General features: G+C 44.0%; 1 protein-coding gene across 5 annotated transcripts in view; it reads left to right on the forward strand.

Annotated features, from left to right (window-relative positions):
* The window catches only part of KIF13A (kinesin family member 13A), a 185,840-nt gene that overhangs the window by 100,814 nt on the left and 70,780 nt on the right, over positions 1-14,246 (forward strand). For all 5 annotated transcript variants that reach the window (XM_040432694.1, XM_040432696.1, XM_040432695.1 and 2 more), the window contains exons 13-15: positions 3,202-3,312; positions 5,045-5,179; positions 9,933-10,063. In XM_040432694.1, coding sequence (XP_040288628.1) covers positions 3,202-3,312; positions 5,045-5,179; positions 9,933-10,063 — 377 coding nt within the window. The remainder of the gene's footprint in view (positions 1-3,201; positions 3,313-5,044; positions 5,180-9,932; positions 10,064-14,246) is intronic.

The following is a 14,246-nucleotide window of genomic DNA, read 5'->3' on the forward strand; positions in this document are numbered from 1 at the left end:
ATGAAAGCTTGATAGCTGAATACATAGTTGAAGGCTGAATACATATAATATTGTGCATAAAAGGTGGCATACATTCACCATGAATTATGAGTGCTTAATAGCTGAGTACAAAGTTAAAAACTAAATAAGTAAAGTATTGTGCAAAAAACGCTGAGTACATTCACCATAAATTAGTAATAATTAATAGCTGGGTACATAATTTAGAGCTATTGCTTATGTTATGCATAAGGTACAAGATGAGTACATAAAATCTCTACAAGCTGAGTACCTACCGTAAGTAGTATATCCACAAATAGGTTAAAAAAAAAGTTTGTCCCCAAAAAAAAAGAAAAAATTTCACTTTGATCCACCATGCCTTCCCTTTGTTAAGATAAATAGGGTTATAGTCTCAGTGTGAACCTGGTACATTCCTCCAATCAATAGTATAAACATGTATACATCTGCCCAATGGGTATATTAATGTTAATGCTTTAATCCTTATGGCAGGAGACTGTTAATCCATCTAAGAATGGGTATTTAAGACACTCCTGTTGATTATACTTTCCAATTTGCTGAGTACATATAGGTTAAGTATATATAGAAATAGAATTACTAATTGGGCAGAGTAAATGGGTTGATGTGTTCCACAGGTTAGTATATAATGGCTACAATGGTGAGTATATTAGTTAGTTAATCCTTATGTCTCTACTCACAAGAGACCCTTTTTGTGTGCTGGCTGGCGGCAGGGGCGTCACACCCGCTGCACAGCCACTCACCCGTCCTTGTTTCTCTGCGCGGCACTGCTTCTCTGTCCCCGATGGATTCCTGTAGCGGTTCCCGCTACACAGACGGCGTCTCACGTGGTTTAGAGCCGATCATGTGATGTTGGAATAGGTCACATGCTCTTTCTGTTCGTGGAGTGCCGCTTGTTACTGTTATGATTCAATGGGGATATTGCCTTGATTTCTTAGAATCTTGTAGTGCCGGACATCATAGGGTCCTGTCCTGTATCCGCCAGACGCGTTTTGAGGTATTCCCACCTCTTCCTCAGTGGCCATCAGGTGAATGTATTCAACCTTTTATGCACAATATTATATGTATTCAGCTATCAAGCTTTCATAATTCATGGTGTAAATATAGACAAAATCCACGAGATTTTAGGTGATATACATTTCATATATTTCTCCTAAACATATTGGTAATATACACGTGTTTTGAAACGGTATCACAATACATATGTATTAATTAGTGATCTTCAGCCAAGGGACAAGAAACCACCTCCCCGCAGCCAGTGATCTTAAAAAGAAGCAGTAGCTCTATATTTTATGTTTTAATCTTGATTTTATGTGGAAAAGTATAATAAAGATATCTGTACATTTTAATTCAAAATCCAGATGGTGAGTGCCTGTTTTTCTTCTTCCTTTTTATACGAATTATATTGGTTGTGACGGGGTGAGTCACTCAAAACAGTGCACCATCACCACGTTTGAAAAAGACGTAGAGCCACTATAGACTTATTCTACTAATACGTCAAATGTGCATGGTTGGTTTAAAGGGAACCTGTCACCGGGATTTTGTGTATAGAGCTGAGGACATGGGTTGCTAGATGGCCGCTAGCACATCCGCAATACCCAGTCCCCATAGCTCTGTGTGCTTTTATTGTGTAAAAAAAACCGATTCGATACATATGCAAATTAACCTGAGATGAGTCCTATATGTGAGATGAGTCAGGGACAGGACTCATCGCAGGCTAATTTGCTTATGTATCAAATCGTTTTTTTTACACAATAAAAGCACACAGAGCTATGGGGACTGGATATTGCGGATGTGCTAGTGGCCACCTAGCAACCCATGTCCTCAGCTCTATGCACGAAATCTCGTTGACAGGTTCCCTTTAATTATTTATAGAACTTTTTGTGAAGCCAGTACATATTGATGACCTTTACTCAAGATAGGTCATCAATGTCTGATCCGTGGGGGTCCGACTCCAGGCAACCCGGCTAATCAGCTGTTTAAAGAAGAGGCTGTGCTCATACAAGCGGGCTTCCTCTTCGTGTTGTCTCGCTTGCAACGGTGGCGTGGTGTAACTTCAAGTGCCTGTGTTCCATTCAAGTAAATAAAATAAGCCCTTGTAATTACACTGCGCCTCCAAGACTTCCAGGACTACGCGCAGTATAATCTTGAAGAAGTAGCAGTGCTCACATGAAGGATAGGTCATTAATATGTACGGTCTGCAAACCCCTTTAACTTACATCACATGTTCTCCCAATTTGTCTACCTGTAATGAGTTTGTATTTATCTGGGAACCCCTGTAGTGTTTTACATTCCAGCGTAGCGTTTTCACTTGAATGGCAGCTGAGCTGCGGGAACCCTATTTCGGCCGTGCTCCTGGCTCCATCCATAGTGTTTTGTTGAAGTGCCAGAGGCTGCAGGGAACAGCTGATCGTTGGGGTGCTGGGTGTTGGACCACCTCCAATTTGAGACTGATGATCTATTGAGAAGATAGGTCATCAATATCAGAAAAAATATCCAAAGTACAATTGACTTTAAACCCCAACTGGTTAACTCTAGGAGCCAATTTGGCTTTTTAGTGGCTTCTCAATGTGAACCTTGAAAGCAAAGTGATATTCCAGCTGATCACATTTATAACAAATTCACTGGGATTTATCTAAATCAATGGGGGTTAATAGAATTACCACATACCCCCAGAATGGGGGACCCTAATACCCCTGCTAACCAACACTTCCCCAGTGGTAGGAGTTGTATGAATTGGAGACCGAGCATGCTGAGTGGTACGGAAACAGACAAGTGAGCACTCAGCCGTTTCCATACCTGTCTGGATCTGTCTGCGTATATGTGTGTGACTGAATATTGCCAAGTAATCATACATTTAGATTATTTTCCTATGATTAATATTCCCAGTAATATTAAAGTGTTCTGAGAAGCAGATTCTGTGAATAGACCATGAAATACTTGTTTAACATTTTTTACTGTTCTATTTTCCATTATCAACCACTTGCAGCATGTGTCATAAAATATATGAGTGTATATCTATTCTCATGATTTTTTTTTTATCTGTAAATTTGACAGCACATGGTTCGTCTCCCTTCTTTGGAGTTTTAATATGCGGCATTGATGAATGTTAGGAAGCAGATGGCTCTATTGAATCCTCAGTAGATTAATTAAATATGTATGTGCCTGCTTGATATTTTCCATGCACAGTCTATGAAGGCACCTGAATTAAAGGAAAAATTAGAAGAATCTGAAAAATTAATCCGAGAACTAACCATCACTTGGGAAGAAAAGTTGAGAAAAACAGAAGCCATTGCTCAGGTATGTCATGGTTTCCTAATGACGTGCGTAGCTCTTGTACTAGCTTTCCTGTATACTTCACTCTGTATTTGTTGGACAAACTATGAAGATAAGACCTAAAAACACCAAGGGTGCCGGTGCATTGTCCGTCCCAGCCACAGGATCAGCATATGCCGGACCATAGATGTCCTTGCCAGGTCATACCTGTACTTGGTGTTGTTTCGAATTGTGTCAAAAATGGCTGCACTAACAAGATGAAGAATTCGAATATCAATTTAAGTACTATAAATAATTAAAGAGGTTGTCCAGCTTTAATTAAGTGATGGTCCTCAGGATTACTAACTGATTGAAAGCTGACACTAAAGTGATGTAACGATCCTCCTCCAGTCCTAGATTGTTGATGGTGGGTAGATCTTGGCGGCGACGGAGCTACACAGCTGATCAGCGGGGTGTTGGTCCCCTGCAGATTAGCTAGTGATGGCCTATCCTGAGGATTGGACAAAACTTAGTAAAAGCTGGACAACCCCTTTGTAGATTTGTTAAAACATGGTCAATTTGGTCAATAAGTTTAGTCTTGTTTTCTTAAAGGGGTTATCCAATACCTATAATGCCCCCCTCAGATTGACTTACCCTCGCTCCCCTGCACCCGCATCGCTTCTGATTCCAACACGGCCGCCGCTGCTTCTTCCCGTCGTGCAGATGAAAACATCAGGCGTTTGGGGGGGGGGGGGGGGGGCAGTCAAAAGCAGGCTACGATGGGGACGAGCCTCCCTGGTGTCACTGTCGCGACAGGTAGGTAAGCGGGGACAGAACCAAACACGGGAAAACAAACAGAACAAACGTCTAGGCCCAAAAGCTAGGGAGAAAAGGATCACCTAGTGATCCCTAAAAGCTTTCCCTAAACTGCTGTGCCCATGTGCGTACCCTAAGGGTGGATATGCACATGCCCTCGTGCCTAAAACCTAAACACCCTGGGCAAACCCTAAGCAGCAGGGAAAAGGGAAGAGGCTACCTGCTTCGTCAAACCAGGAGGAAGCAAGCGTCTCCTTAGAGGCCTAGATAAAACACACAAAGGGGAAATGAAGGAGAGGACTTATCTGGAGCAGACGATCCACCACAAATCAAGAGCTCCCAGGAAAGAACTATAACCCGCACAGGCCACTGGGGGAAGGAGGGATATATAGCCTCACTAACAATGAAACCTAGTACACCTGAGGGAAGGTGGATCCAGCTCAAACCCAAATCAAAACAAACCAAGAAGTCAGACATGTGCAACCAGTCTGACCGATCTCCGCACATTCACAGGGCAAGGCGTGACAATCACCCGCGACGCTAGGGAGGCTCGTTCCCATTGCAGCCTGCTAATGGCTGCCCATACTTCCCCAGGACCCCCACCCCCCCATCGCCGGATGTTTTCATCCATGCGACGGGGAGATGCAGTGGTGGACGTGCCGGCATCAGAAGCAGTGCGAATGCCGGGGAGCAGAGTAAGTACAATCTGTGTTGAGGGGGCTGGGCATTTGGGGGGCATTATAGGTCTTGGAGAACTCCTTTAATGTCTCCAGAATCCATATTTGCACAGGATGTGTACTATACCAAGGGCATGCATTGCAAAAACATTAATTGCTTCATAACTTATGATGGAATAATAACTTTCATTTTCTAATACTGTTACTTTAAAATATGAAATATGCATAGTGAAGATTTTATTCTCCGTAGATCGGTGTTTAACTTGTATTTTTCCTCCTCATAGGAGAGGCATAAACAACTGGAGAGCATGGGCATCTCTCTCCAGTCTTCTGGTATTAAAGTTGGCGACGATAAATGTTACCTGGTAAACCTCAATGCCGATCCTGCACTTAATGAACTGTTGGTCTATTATTTAAAGGTGAGATATTAATTTGATCATGTCGGGGTTATTAACGCCTAGTGCTGCTATTCCTTCAGTTTCTTTCATTTGATACTGTCAGGAGTCTTCTGTCAGCGAGGAACTGAAAATATACATTTTCCTTGCCTTTCACATAAATGGAAGCTCCATATTTTTATATATTGTGGCATTTTAATTATGTGATGTGTCAGAAAAGTCTGCAAGATACATGACGTTTTATGTGTATAATGATTGGCATTATAAGCGTAACCCTCCATAATTGCTGCCAGCTCTTTACTTGCTTCACCATACTTTCACAAAGGTTTTTTGTAAATCTAGGTGGGTCAAGAAAACCTGTATAATTATAAAAATGATGACTAAAGTAGAACAAGATCATAAAAATCTTGGTGAATGAGTCATTCAGACCTAATGTAATAATGTTTGAGGAGATTGTTTTATGTGCACCTAAGATGGGCTAAACCAGCGATGGCGAACCTTTTAGAGACTGAGTGCCCAAACTGCAACCCAAAACCCATTTATTTATCCCAAAGTGATAATATGGCGATTTACCTGAATACTGAGGTTTTAGTTTCGGAAAAAAAAAACTCATACATTAGCATGAGCCGGACTGGGACTTAAAAGCAGGCCTGGCACACAAACCTCACCAAGCCCACAAACCTAAAATGGCTACACAGCGATTTTGGCTGCGACAATGACCTATGTATTATGCGTCCTTGTATATGGACTCCATATACAGGACACTATAATACATAGGTCATAGTCTCCTTACATACTCTATATACAGGGCAGTATAATACATAGCTCATCACCTCTTAACATCATCTATATATATATATATATATATATATATATATATATATATATGGCAGTATAATACATAGCTCATCACCTCCTTACAACATCCATACCACATACATCATCCATTTACAGGGCAGTATATTACATAGCTCATCATCTCCTTACACACATCCTCCAATGGAGGACCTCCATAATATGTATTCCATATACAGGTCTGAGGCCTACCTATGTTGACACTGGGGTCGCAAACTGTATGGGAGTCCACCGTGCACTGAGGCTGCAGGGGGGAGAGCGAGAGCTGGAAGCGCAGCAGAGTGTCTAACATGCTGACGTCAGCACTCCTTCCTGCGCACGGCAATGTTTCCGACAGCCCACACAGAGCTAGTGGAGAACAGGTGCGCCGCCAGCTAGGACGCATCACCATGCCTCACATTCAAAGAGCGGACTGGCCCCCAGATTGCCAGTCCGGGCCTGCCTGCTATCCGACCCTGCGCGCATGCCCATAGTGGGGGCCCTGAGTGGTCCCTCTGGCACACGTGCCATAGGTTGGCCACCACTAGGCTAAACTATCCACTAAATTTTCCATAGATTGAAATGAAAACTGTCAGCGGTGAACTGCATTTCTCTGTATCTTTTCGGTGAAGGAAATAGCCTGTCCCATCCTAAATGTTCCAATGTCCAAGGAGAGCTGAGAGTGGAAAGTGTCCATGGGACAGTCCCTGAGATTGGGCAGCATGGTGGCTCAGTTGTTAGCACTGGTGCCTTGCAGCACTGGGGTCCTAGGTTCGAATCTAACCAAGGACAACATCTGCATGGAGTTTAAATGTTCTCCTCTATGTGGGTTTCCTCCTACACAACAAAGACATACTGATAGGGAATTTAGGTCTTTTAGTTATTACGATCATAGTCTGCAGTCAGCAATAATGTATTTTGGTTGTCACTGATCATTTTAATACCCTAGACATAATAATTATTGTTGTTAGCCAGCGCCAATGATTACATCTATGGCCAGACTGAATGAGTAATGTGGGCGTAACCTACTTATTTTGTAATATACTTAATTTAGTAGTGTTGCTTGCTTTGCTCGCCGTAAGAGAAAACATCCATAGTTAACTGCCTTCAGTAACTCTTCTAGTGTAGTCAGAAGGTCCTCAATGTTCAATGGTCTGCTCCACAATAATGCCGTTACTTGAGGAGATCACCTGTGTGTGGAGAACAGACCACTACATGTAGATAATGGAGGGCTTCTGATAAAATAGCCTTATAAAATACACCTTATAAAATAGCCTGTGAATTGGTGTCCACCATATTTACTCACCTCTTGTCCACTAAAGTAATTAATGGGACTAGGGATGAGTGAATTCGTTCTAGCTACTCAATTCGTCTCATTAGCAAGAGTTCAACACTTGTGAGGGGCTGTCCCCGCAGATGAAGACGCGCTCAACTGCCCTTTAATAGGAAGAAGAGCCTCGACTCGGAACAACTGCGCAGGAGGAAGATAGTCAGGGCTGGGGAGAGAAGTCTGGTCCTTTCAGTCAACAGGCAGGTGGGCCCTTCTTCACCTTTGTGGACAGTCCCTCAGAGGTGAAGAGCTAATAATGAAAGATAAAATAATTAAAACCTTGGTTAAGACATATAATGAGATATATTTAGAAGGGAAATCACTGCCATCATCAAACTTAGCATAGCTCCCCACAGCCGGCAGCACTCATGCAGCCCCAAACCATGACTCCCCCACCGTCATGCTTGACTGTAGGCAAGACACATTTGTCTTTGTGCTGCTCACCTGGTTGCCACCCCACGCTCTTCACACCATCTGAACCAAATAAGTTTATCTTTGTCTCATCAGACCACAGGACATGGTTCCAGTAATTCATGTCCTTAGTCTGCTTGTATTCAACAAACTGTTTGCGGCCTTTCTTGTGCATCACCCTTAGAAGAGGCTTCCTTCTGGGACGACAGCCATGCAGGCCAATTTGATGCAGTGTGGGGCGTATGGTCGGAGTACTGACAGACGGACCCCCACCCCTCTACCCTCTGCAGTAATACTGGCAGCACTCGTACCTCTTTGAAAAGACAACCTCTGGATATGATGCTGAGCACGTGCACTCAACTTCTTTGGTGGACCATGGCGAGGCCTGTTCTGAGTGGAACCTGTCTTGTTAAACCGTTGTATGGTCTTGGCCACCGTGCCGCAGCTCAGTTTCAGGGTGTTGGCATCTACTTTTAGCCTAGGGCAGTGATAGGCAAACTGCGGCTCTCCAGCTGTTGCAAAACTACAAAACTACATGCCCTGCTGTAGGCTGAAAGCTGTAGGCAGTCTTTGCATGCTGGGAGTTGTAGTTCTGCAACAGCTGGAGAGCCGCAGTTTGCCTATCACTGGGCCCTAGGCCATCTTTATATAGAGCAACAATTTTATTTTTTTTCAGACCCTCAGAGGTCTTTGCTATGAGGAGCCATGTTAAACTTCCAGTGTCAGAGCAATAACACCAAATGTAACTCATCTGCTCCCCATTCACACCTGAGACCTTGTAACATTAACAGGTCACATGACACCCAGGAGGGAAAATAACTAATTGGGCACAATTTGTACTCACTTTTGTTGCCAGCAGTTTTGACATTACTGTGTGTTGAGTTATTTTGAGGGCACACCAAATTTACACCCAGTTATACAAGCTGTTCACTGACTACTTTATATTGTACCTTCAGTGTTGTCCCATGTAAAGATATAATAAAATATTTACAAAAATGTGAGGGGTGGACTCACTTTTGTCAGATACTGTAGTTAGTACTAAAGCACTCGTCAGTATATATTGAGCAGAGAGTTTTATTGGTGCATATAAATTCGGACAAATGGAAAATATGTGATTGTTTGAAACGTACAACTGTAATGAGTATTTCTTTCGTAAGACCTTCTTCAGCACAAGGAGTCTGGAGAAAGGAGGCAAGTGGGGTTGTGGAGGTCCAGGTTGTAGAGCTGTGAATAGCAGCAAGTATTTGTAGCAGGATAGAAGAGGAACAAATCGGTTGGATCCAGTGGGTTGAAGGAGTTAACTCGCTGAGTGCAGCCTGTTCCAAACCCACTGAAGAGCGCCAGATCACTGGTTCCTAGAAAATGATCAGGGTAATAGGACCACTAAATGTTGTTAGTCCCAACATAAAACCCAAATAAATATGCCACCTCGTGGGTGTATTGTGTACAGGTCATGCAAAGATAGAACCAATCAGGGAGGACTAGTTAATAGAATAGTTAAAAGGATAAGTAAAAAATATATATAGGCTCTTTGACTTACTTCACGAGGGGGGTGGTTGTCTGGATAAACTCAAGACACCCCCCCCAGCCTGGATCGCCTGTATGTCAGAAGATGAAGGCAGCCGACATCAATCTGGGCTTCTTTTCAAATTCTTTATTGAGAGTCAAGAATCTGGCTTAGCGCGTTTCGGGACTATACAGAGTCCCTTCCTCAGGAGCAGCACCTAAAAGCAATATACAAACAGCAGGATGCCAGTGTGACTAGATGACGTTCCTTCCTGACAATCGCCTGCTCATCAGTGAAGGAGACTGCTATATTTACATGCAGCGATCTCCTCGACAGTATGGGGAGGAGTGATCGCTAATGCCATCCCTCGTCCTCCTACTGTGAAGGAGATTTCTGCATGTAAATGCAATAGACTCCTTCACTGAAGAGCAGGTACCTTCCCGACAATCGCTTACTAAACTGTCCCGTGTAAAGGGGCCTTTAGGTGTGCGCACCAACGATCCTATTACCCAATGAACGAGCGCTTCGCTCATTCATCAGTTAATCGGCGGCACTTTTACACCGGCAGATAATCTGTCCGACATTGGGCAATTTAAAGAGGCCTGATATAGTAATACTGTGTGAATAGCCCCAATAATCAAGTTGACTATGTTTTAATTCCCGTACATAACATGTATCGTTCTAATTTTGTACAGGACCACAACAGAGTGGGTGCTGACACATCTCAGGATATACAGCTCTTTGGTATTGGGATTCAGGCGGAACATTGTGTGATAGATATGGCCTCCGATGGGGAAATTTCTCTTACGCCAATAGAAAATGCAAGGTAAGCTGAGCATAGGACTCTAGAGCCTGTAATACTGAAGTGATGTCAATTCATGGAAACATGGGAACACGTGCACAATAGTGAATATTTTAGATATTTGCACCACCTTAACAGAAATGTATTATCATAGACACAAAATTATTATTATCGTAGCCAGCCAAGCTTCTAGAGGAGAATGGCATCCGATGGCCTATGGCACAATTTTTCCTGTCGTATTCATATGGATTCCAGCATTTGTGTGCTTATATTACATTAAAGGCATATGGAGGTCCAGTAAAGGCTGCATGCATCACTATAGCAGACCTATTAAGGCTGTACAAAACGGAGCAGTAATATGTTCCTAACCTGTATGTTGGGTGTTGCAGATCTTCTGTAAATGTATGCCCTCTTCAAGAGTGTCGAGTGGACAAGCTCTTCCTGCTGGGAAAAAACACTTTCAGAGCCAGTGAGATGTCTCACCCCTGCTGCTCTCTTTCCCTCTTCTTAAAATGCTATTTCAGTGAAATATTCAGTGAAAAACTGCAGCTGCATCCCCCTCCCTCCTACATGACTTTTTTTTTTATGGGACAGATTCTTTGGTTACTAATCTGGATTCTGAATATTTACTACATTACATACTAGTTTATGTAAAAGATGTTGCGTTAGCTGTGCATTAATCGTCCAAACTATATTGTGGATATATGTTTTTCATTTTACTTACCCTTTCTGGACCAGTACGGCAGGAGTCCGGTCTTTAAAAACAGTGCCCGCTTACAAGCTCCGCAATGCCACAACCACTGGATTTCTGCTGTTTTAAATAGCAGAAAATTGCTGATAATGTCTGCAATCGGCGACAACTCTGACCGCAGACATTTTATCCCACATATGCCGTAGAACGATGTGACCACAGCATCTGAGAGCTGAAAACTCGGAAGCACTGCACTTCAGGGCCTGGAACAGCTCCCCCAGTTGGCAATCACGGGAGCTATTCATTCGCTTTGAAAAGCCTGAGCCTGCTGGAGACTACCAGACCTTTCACAAGTGTATTCCAAAAAATGAGCCCCCACACAGATCAGTAGACCTAAATAAAGAAAAGTTATGGGGGTCAGAATATGACTATGAAAATAAAATCAATATTTTGTATTTCTCTCTCCCCCCCCCCCCCCCCCCCCCACGGATTAAAATGCAAGAAAAACTATATAAATGTGGTATCATTGTAATCACACTGACACGGAGAATAGGTAACAGGTCAGTTTTACTGAATAGAAAACTCTGTAAAAGAAAAACCCATAAAACTGTAGCAGGATTGCATTTTCCCAATTCCACCCCATTTGGAATTTTTTTCCAGCTTTCCACTACGTTGTATGCAATATTAAATAGTGCCTTTAGAAATCACAAATTGTTCTGCAAAATAACAAGCCCTCATGTGGCTATATGAATGAAAAAATAAAAAATATATGGCTTCTGGAAGGCAGGGGGAAAAAAATGCAAAGATTGAAAATTACATGGTCCTGAAGGGGTTAGAAAAGCACTTTTACAAATATTGTTATTATTGAGAACATTAGGTAGGTAGTAGGGCTGCACGATATATCGCAAAAATAATCGAATCGCTATAATCGGCAAATGCGATTTGGTGATTCGGCCGACCCGAAAATGCCGTGATTATATATGAAGGGGCCCCTATTGATAAAATGTCCTCTGTCCTATTGATAAAATGGCCAGCCTCTGTACTTACCTTCACGATGAATGCACTGCAGCGAGCGGGAGTGAGCGAGCGAGGCGGCGCGTGACTGACGTCACTTAGTCACGCTCCTGCTTCCTGAATTAAGTGGGAGGAGCGTAACAGTGACGTCAGTCACGCGCCGGCCGGCTCGCTCGCTGCCGCTCTCTGCAGTGCATTCATAGTGAAAGTACAGAGGCTGGCCATTTTATGGATAGGAGAGTTATGTGCGCAGTTTAGGACACATGAGGGGACACATAGGGCCATGAGGGGGACCAGCATAAGATGCTATATGTGTGTCTTATGCTGGCCCCCCTCGTGGCCCCATGTGTCATAGCACACATCCCCTATAACAGTGCCATCCACAGGTCCCCCATAAGTGTCCTCCGCAGGTCCCCCATAACAGTGTCCTCCGCAGATCCCCCATAACAGTGTCCTCCGCAGATCCCCCATAACAGTGTCCTCCGCAGATCCCCCATAACAGTGTCCTCCGCAGATCCCCCATAACAGTGTCCTCCTCAGATCCCCCATAACAGTGTCCTCCGCAGATCCCCCATAACAGTGTCCTCCGCAGATCCCCCATAACAGTGTCCTCCGCAGATCCCCCATAACAGTGTCCTCCGCAGATCCCCCATAACAGTGTCCTCCGCAGATCCCCCATAACAGTGTCCTCCGCAGATCCCCCATAACAGTGTCCTCCGCAGATCCCCCATAACAGTGTCCTCCGCAGATCCCCCATAACAGTGTCCTCCGCAGATCCCCCATAACAGTGTCCTCCGCAGATCCCCCATAACAGTGTCCTCCGCAGATCCCCCATAACAGTGTCCTCCGCAGATCCCCCATAACAGTGTCCTCCGCAGATCCCCCATAACAGTGTCCTCCACAGATCCCCCATAACAGCGTCCTCCGCAGATCCCCCATAACAGCGTCCTCCGCAGATCCCCACAACAGCGTCCTCCGCAGATCCCCCACATAACAGCGTCCTCCGCAGATCCCCCACATAACAGCGTCCTCCACAGATCCCCCATAACTATGTCATACCCAGCCGCGTCAGCGGCTCATATGGGAAAATCCAAGCAAATAGACCTCTAGCACAATTCCCTTAAAATATCGCATACCGTTATCGCAATTTTTAGGGCCCTAATCGCAATCGCACACAATTCCCATATCGTGCAGCCCTAGTAGGTAGTAGATGTAAGTCACAGTGAATTTTTATTACTGGTGCCTTTATTTATTTTATTTTTAGTTATCTGCCCCGTTCTGGTCTTTTGCTGCACCACCTGACTGGCCCTCTGATTCGCTGAATCTGACAGTGCGTTTTTGGCCGTCCAGAAGTCACTTTCTCTATTTATTCCTGTGAGGCTTTTTTTCTGGAGGTCAGGAGTGTACACAGATCTTGTATGAGCCCCCCCTACCCCACCCAGTTTTCTATTACACGTGCATCAATTCTCAGTCTTTCTGATAAATTTACATATTTTTATTAAAGGGGTTGTCTCACTTTAGCAAATGGCATTTATCATGTAGACAGAGTTAATACAAGGCACTTACTAATTTACTGTGATTGTCCATATTGCCTCCTTTGCTGGCTTGTTTCATTTTTTCATCACATAATACACTGCTCGGTTCCCTGTTTACGACCACCCTGTAGCCCATCAGCAGTTTGCACACTCTAGGAACAAATGCCGGCCTATGCACGCTCCCGCGTTCTTGGCGCTTTTCCTATAGTGTGCAAGCACGGCCATCGCTGTCGGATTGCAGGTGGTCATAACCTCTGAAAACAAGCACTGTATAATGTGATGGAAAAATTAATCTAGCCAGCAAAGGAAGCAATACGGATAATAATAATGATAAATACCATTTGCTGAAGTGAGACAACTCCTTTAACCCCTTCCCGACCAGCGCCGTAATAGTACGGCACTGGCTGGGTCTTTAAAGATGGCGCCCGCTCCTGAGCTCTGCAGGCGCCATAGCCACGGGTGGCCTCCTGCTTCTTATAGCAGACACCCGCGGCTCATGTCTGCAACTGGCAGTAATGCCGATCGCAGACATTTAACCCCTCAGACCACGGCATCTGAGCTCCCTGAAAACCGAAAGCGCGCGCTTCCGGTGGTGCTCCGGCTCCCCTGTGCGGCGATCGGAGGAGCCGGAGCTTGTGTGCAGCAGCCCCTGTCTTTGTGAATGACAGGAGGCTGCTGCATAGTATTTCCTATGGAGCCCTTGCCTGTAATAGGGCTCCATAGGAAACAAGCAATTTTCTCATAGACTCCAATGCTAGTGCATTGGGTTTATGAGAATAGCAATCCAATGATTGCATGTTATAGTTCCCTATGGGAACTATAAAAAAAAATGTAAAAAAAAAAAAAGTTTTTAAATATAAAAAAAAAATTACAAATTCTAATCATCCCCCTTTTTCCAAAATAAAAATAAAAGAACAAAAAAAAAGAATAAAATACACATCATGGGTGTCGCGATGTGCGAAAACGC

Source organism: Bufo bufo, chromosome 5 (assembly GCF_905171765.1).
Source record: "Bufo bufo chromosome 5, aBufBuf1.1, whole genome shotgun sequence".
NCBI classification, from domain to species: domain Eukaryota; kingdom Metazoa; phylum Chordata; class Amphibia; order Anura; family Bufonidae; genus Bufo; species Bufo bufo.